The sequence below is a fragment of the Charadrius vociferus genome, unplaced genomic scaffold (assembly GCF_000708025.1).
Source record: "Charadrius vociferus isolate BGI_N301 unplaced genomic scaffold, ASM70802v2 scaffold650, whole genome shotgun sequence".
Lineage (NCBI taxonomy): Eukaryota > Metazoa > Chordata > Aves > Charadriiformes > Charadriidae > Charadrius > Charadrius vociferus.
In genome coordinates, this window is record NW_009646736.1 from 280,590 (window position 1) to 287,598 (window position 7,009).

At 38.7% G+C, this 7,009-nt stretch overlaps 1 protein-coding gene across 1 annotated transcript in view; it reads right to left on the minus strand.

Annotated features, from left to right (window-relative positions):
• The window catches only part of NMNAT3 (nicotinamide nucleotide adenylyltransferase 3), a 16,329-nt gene extending 10,281 nt beyond the window's left edge, over positions 1–6,048 (minus strand). Inside the window, exon 1 of the mRNA XM_009889619.1 lies at positions 5,940–6,048. Coding sequence (XP_009887921.1) covers positions 5,940–6,048 — 109 coding nt within the window. The remainder of the gene's footprint in view (positions 1–5,939) is intronic.
• Positions 6,049–7,009: the final 961 nt, after the last annotated feature.

Below are 7,009 nucleotides of genomic sequence, written 5' to 3' on the forward strand. Positions count from 1 at the left end.
TGACAACTGAGAATTAGGCACATGCATTTATCCAGCCTGATTCTTTATACCAAAGTAACTATCCCGAGGAGTACCTTCTAGATAAGAGTTTAGATTTACAGCACGTCACTATAAACAGGCAGTACCGATGTTCATTAGCTGTAAGTAACGGAAGTGTCAAAAGATGCATGTTTCATGCCAAGTTTACTGTGTGGAAGATTTTATGGGTTTGTATGACTGCGCGGATGAGCCAACATGCTTATTTTGATGTAGATTGATACCTTCCCTTTAAAATCCAAAGCTTTAAAAGTTTCACTGATGTAAGCTTAGATAAAAATATTACAGACAACTGCCAAGCTCATCTCTAGGTTAAAATGAAACTCCTTATCATTCAGCGTTCAGCTCTCCCAATTTATACTTTATAACAGAAAAAAGCCCCAGAGTTAGACTCAATGGTAGTTTCTATGACATCAATTAAATGTGACACCAGCTCAAATACGCAAAATTTCCCTTCCTGCAGACAGGGACATTAGTTTAACGACCATATAGCTCACATCCACACGCAAAGAAAACCCACCACAATAAAGAACACCCCATCCCAAAAACACACCCAATTCCTTTTCAGCACTGAACAAGAGACTAACTCCTACATATTAGTGCATTAATGTGAACAATTGCAGGACAGAGGATTGCAAATTTTTGGTTTGGGTTTTGCAAGGTTTGTCCAGGAATAAGCATTTTCTCTGCTTCATTAAGCCTGTTCTAAGGGCATAAAGTTACCTACACATGTAAGATTTAACAAAATGAGTCTGATGAACAGTTTGGACTTTACTGCATAGTACATAAACAACAGCAAATACATAAATAACAAAAATCACTTTGATTTCCGAGGAGTCAGTCCTCCTTTGTGAGGAAAGTGGCAGCTGTTTCAAAACATAAAATGATGTAAAACTTGCTATCAGGAGTGAACAATGTTGAAAAATAGCTACAATACAATCTCACGTTCTAACCATCTAAGATGCAACAAGAGCTTACATTAATATACATTTTCATTTCTTCACTGAAACAACCGCTGAATTATTTCATTTTTTTAAATCAGCCTTCTATGTGTGACTACACATACATTAAAATCACACGATAAAATTCTGTATTGAAGTAATAGTAATGGTTTCCCTTGAACCCACAAGAAATCAAGAGTTATCCTCCCAGAACTCTCAGCCTACTAATGCTAGGAAAACAAATACAAGGATTTTTCATTGTTCCATTTAAACCAAAATATTGATTTTATTTATAGGTTACAATTAACTGGAGTGGAGGGAGGGATATGTAACAATTTTGTTCAGATTAAATATGAAAAGGATACCATGCTATGCTTACCTTCCCCTGACATGTATGTAGAGATCACCAAGCATGAAAAAGGAAAATAGGCAAGACTTTTTTTACTTCATGTTCAGTCACCTTCTGTGAAGGGAATTCAACAGAAGGAAAATAAAAGGGGTAAATAACTCAGCAATCATTGCACTGGAAGTCAACATAAACAACAAATTCATCAGAGCAGTAATGGACAATCTTTTAGGATAGCTCTCCATAGGATGTATGACACTACCTTCACCACTATAGAGTGCTTGAAAGATGCATTCACTGAATTAGATGAGATGTGTAAAAATCGTAGTGACAGATGCCATACGAGTACCTAGACAAACATAAATCATATCCACCTCGTTGAGTGAACTGCAAGGCCTGAAGATGCAGATTTACCTCTGCAGTCAGACAGCCACTCAAACACACTGAGACTTCAGGAACTCTGCTAACAGCTGAGTAACTGAACATGCACTATGATCAGTCCTCAAATGCTCAATGATCTCCACACATCACATCTCTAAAAAACATTTCGTACCAAGACCTCAAAATATAACTTCACTTCTATGGAGTTCACTGGATTCGTACAAAAAGAAGGAAAGGCAGTATCTTGACAGATATGAAAATGAGTATTTCCTTGAGAAAGGAAGGATAAAACCACCATCTTGAAAGTAATAACGTGAATAATAAAGTATTGTAGTTCTACTCACAGGACACCTTATTCTGAAATTCTCTCATCCAAGCTGACTTTCGCCACATAACGTGATTGGGAAGCAATGGTTCTCTTCAGAGACGCTACAAAACAGATGACTAGGACTCCAAAGTCAAATACAGCGCATAACCCAAATACCACTGCAAGCAGGGGATGCCCACCCCTTATTCCGCGGGGTTTTAGAGTAAGACAACAAAACCTGTGGAACAGAAAGATGCCTACACTTCTTCCACTTAGAAAAGCATTCCTTAAATTCAGAAAAAGGTTAGGACCTAAACTGTATGCACTGATAACAGTATTTAGAAAACTGAGTTTTATGACAGAAGTATTTTCTTTAGGGATGTGGTATGTCTTGAGATGTCTTAAGATTAATGCTTTTGCTGCTTTGATTTCCACCTCTGCAAAGTGCACTCTATATCTTTAATTATTTCTGAATGCTAAGCCACACACACGCATCCCTCTTCAGGCATCTTTCAAGGGTAAAGCCCAATACAACTAACCAAGTACCGCCCTATTTAGGAAAGCACTGCTGTAAATCTTGTAATGAAAAAAAAAAAAAAAAAAGATGTTTCCTTTTCATTTTTTTAAGTTTAGTTAATTTTAACTGACATCTGTCAATATTTATTGTATATGTAGTGAGTATCTAGTGCTGATATGACCCTATTCCAATCATGTATCTGTATTGCTATGCACTCTATCAAAACAGTAGGACCAAACCGCACTTTTTTGTGTTCTTTTCAAATTCCAGTTATCAGAGTCGTTGCAGGAAAACAAACTGAAGTCTGCATTTATGCTGACTTGTTGCTGTTACAATCTGTTCCTATCTCTTTCTTGAAAATATCAGTCCATTTTAATTAGATGTAGCCCTTGAACAACACAAACTTCCAAATTCCCAAGGCTGCTTAGTGCCTAATTACTCCTTGGACTTCTCAGCTCTGCTGCCCAGCACTGCATCTAACACAACCCACTGATTGTGTCACATTTCTCCCAAGTTTTCATAAGACAGCAGTAACTCATTGTTCTTCACCTCCCCCTTGCATCTGTCTTGTCACGGATAGAAACATCTTGGCTTTCATACCCACCCCCCTTTGCCCTCTGTCATTTTTGGTCTTATCTGGGAACGTGGTGATGTAAGTATCCACTGGCAATACCTGGGAAACAAGGTTTTAAACATCTTACATAGATTGATTCTAGTACTACTTCTTTGGACTTTATGGTCAAATGAGAAATACAGTCAAAGATAAATAAAACCATCTGGCATTAGGTATTAATAGACTACAAAGGCATTTGCCACAATCAGTGCAAATTTCAAGAAAGAATTTTAAAACAAGGGATTGAACCTGAGAAAATTCTAGCTACGTGTGAGGATGTGTAAAGAGTCAAATTCACATGAGTAGAGACAAAATCCAGATAAAGAGAATCATTGACTTAGTCACATGTATCTATGTCTGTTGTATTTAAAAGACAGCGTGACAAGATTTGTCGACTGATATTAACAGAAAAAGGATGAAATTACTTGACATGCAGCAATGAAACTGCAGATATTGCTTAAAGTATCAGAAGCTCAATAAAAGTCCTGACTTAAAATAGGCATGTATAAAAAAATAAGATTAGACAGCATTTGAAACTGAAGTGGTGTGCAAAAAGCTGGCAGACAGAATTACCGGAGATGTCAGTCAGGATGCACATCCGGGATAGTCATGTCATTCCTAACAGTAAAACCCAACTGTGAAGTCAACTCCAGCCAAGCTATTGCACAACTCATCATTTCTGCCCAATTTGTGATTGAGCAGAAATACTGAAGTAGCACCAGAAGACAGCCTAGGAAACATCGCCCCTCATGCCAGTTCTCTCACGCTAGTTACCTCTTCAGGCATTCAGTGCGTATGTTAGCTCGGAATTGCATTGTTCTCACTGAGAAAGGAATCAGTGTGACGACAGCAGACCACTACGTCACTTCAAACAAGCTTTAGTCATGTATAACCCATTGTCGTCCAGCCCCACTATCAGCTCCCAGTCTGCTACTAGTCCTTCTTCTCCTGAAAATGAGCTCCAATTTCTCCTCTCCTTCCCTGGGTAGCTGCAGAAGTGGAAACAGGACTACAAACATGACACAACAACCAACTAAATTCCTGGGTGGGAATGGTTCTGCCATAAAACAGGCATCCCAAATCAACCACTTCTATAGCATGTTGCCAACTACTTCTGTTTGAGAAACTGTCTTCACCATATCAAGAAAGATCATATATCAGGTTTGTGTATCCATACATACAAGCCCATATATCTATATTTACAGATACTTCAAATAACACTACCTTTACTTGGGAAGGGTAAAGCTTCCACAAGCTAACTGAGGATTCTCGCTTTGCAGTCATCAGGGGTTAAGCACTCAGAAAGTGTCATGACGACACTGTAGGCAACCCAGACACAAATGAAGTCCCCTTCTTTAATGCGTGACATACTTATAGTAGTAAGACTCCACACATTACACTGAGAAGTCAAAAGGCAAGTCACACCCTACCCAGAACTAAGCACCGATGTCAGACAGATGCAATGTAATGCACAACTTTCATTTTAGCCTTTCAAAATTTCATTTTTAATATGATTTCATTAGACTTGTTTAAGCAAACTGCTGTTGGTAAGGGGTGGAGTCTTGTTACACAGACCCTGGAGCATATCAGACAATGAATTGTGATTCAGAGAGAATCATAAATCATTTCCCAGTTCAATCCTTCTTTCAAGATAAAGAAATAAGTTACTGGACTATAACATATGGCTTAAACAGAACTACCAGTTGGTCCCACATTACCTTCCTACTCCTTGCACACCTGGGCAGCAGAAGCAGTTTTAAAATTACAGTGAGAATAGCCAATACAAATCCCTTTTTAACCCTTTATTTCTAGTCCTGCGGGAGCAACAAAATCATTTCACGGTTACAGGACTATAGACTTGTAGAGGCAGCCCTCAGAGCTGGTTGTGTAATCCTTCCGCATGAAAGTCAAAGTATTCTCACAGTATATGGTGAGCACGCAGTTGCTGCTTTTACTGCACAATGGCATCAGTGGGTTACCAGATTCTCTCCCCTCAGCCAAATTCCTTTTACTATTATTTTCTGTTTGGATTCCTACTGAACCACCCCTGTAGGAACTTCTCTGTCAGGTTCCAATAAACTACGAATCCCTTCCAACCTCTTCCAGAAAAATATGTGTATATTTTAGCTGCCAGATGGAAAAAAAATAAAAGCCTCAGCAACTAAGTAGTTGATCAAGCTTAGAATTCAACGCTTCTCAGTAGCTTTTCTGATTCTTGCTTAAGTTCCCGATGTTACCCACTTTTCTCCTGTGCTGCCAAAACTTTCTAGCCTGCTGACATCTAGCTTTTCTGATCTCCTTGATGATGAAATCATTTTGCTCGGGGAGATAACTTGTACCTCTTACTGAAGATGGCTAATGAATAATTAACATTTCATCTTTTCTCCAGTTTCACCCAGCTGTCAAACTGCTAACTGTAACACTTCATCATATTAAAACACAATGTATCATAAAAACATAAAAACATGAAATTTGAACATAAATGTTTCTTCTCACTTTCAAAATTGTTAAGAATACTCTTTCACAAGGCTCAGTCCATTCCATGAATATGATCCTAAAACTTCTGATGAAACCTTCACTTTATTTGCATGAACACTCATTATGATACTTTTTTATGTACTGAGCTAAAGAGGTAATGCTAGACTTTCTGTACGGAATATGCCGTGAAAACCTCAAATTGAACGATCCATAAAGAAAATTAAAATTAAGCCAGCTCTTATCTGTAGCAAGAATTAAAAATCTTTCTTACTTTTCCCAGCGAACCACCGCGTGTGTGATCTTAACACCACCTTACTGACCTGTTTGGTGCAGGTGATCTCTAGCCAGCTCAAATAAACGCATATGCATGTTTGTGACGGGGTTAAAGGAGCCACAAGCTAGAAGAATGAGAGGTATCCTGCTCTTCATTCTGACATCAAAACATTAAAACTCCACCCTAAAGGAAAAAAAAATAAAATAAAAGACAAACTTGACAAAAAGCAGCCTGCCCCTTGTTCCTCAAACTAAAAGGAGCACTGTTTTCAGAACTGTGTATTCCCGGAACACTAGCAAAGAATCAGAGGATCAGTCCTCTGTATCGTCACAGCACACAGGAAGTACTAGCTCAGAAACACGTGTTCTTGGATGTTAATTAGGAGACCATCAACAAATCTTGTTTCCCCACATACAGAGATGGTGAGAAAGTATTTCTAGAAATTCATATTGCCATTATTATTAAAAACTGTCAGATTTTTTACATGTTTTATTTTTAACCTGCTTTTGTCAGAAAACAAGGTTTTGTTCTGTCTTTCCGTACACCCCCTTTAGGCCTGCAACAAAAGCAGATTTATTTATTTTTAAATAAGTTTTTACAGTGGACCTTTGGAACATATGACAAAACCCCATATGCAACACCCAAACCTACAGGTCTGACTTCCTTCGAGGTGGGCAGGCAGCAGCTGGTGGCCAGCCAGCCGGCACGTTCTTTCAGGCAGATTATCAGCAATTGCCTGGATAGTTTCCTTGCTGGATGGCAGAGCAAGGGGTGGTGGCTCCATGACAGGGAACAGCAGGGAGGAGAAACTATAGCTGTTACAGGAAAACACCGGGGACGTTGAAAAGCTATGAATAGGGTGAATGGGTGGGGAGAAATGCTGTCAGGACTCTTGCAGGTGTATTTACAAGCAACCCTTACATAATTTAATTAAAATGTTTGTCACTTCAATAAAAATGCAGAGGAAATCAGTTTAAGTTCGCCATTGTGCTTGGAGCTACCTATTTGCACAGCTCTTTTTACAACTGATCCAGAATATGTCCAGCATGATAAAAACAGTTGTGTCCCACATACGCATCTGTGAATCTGATATTTAGATGGGGCTCTAATCTAGAG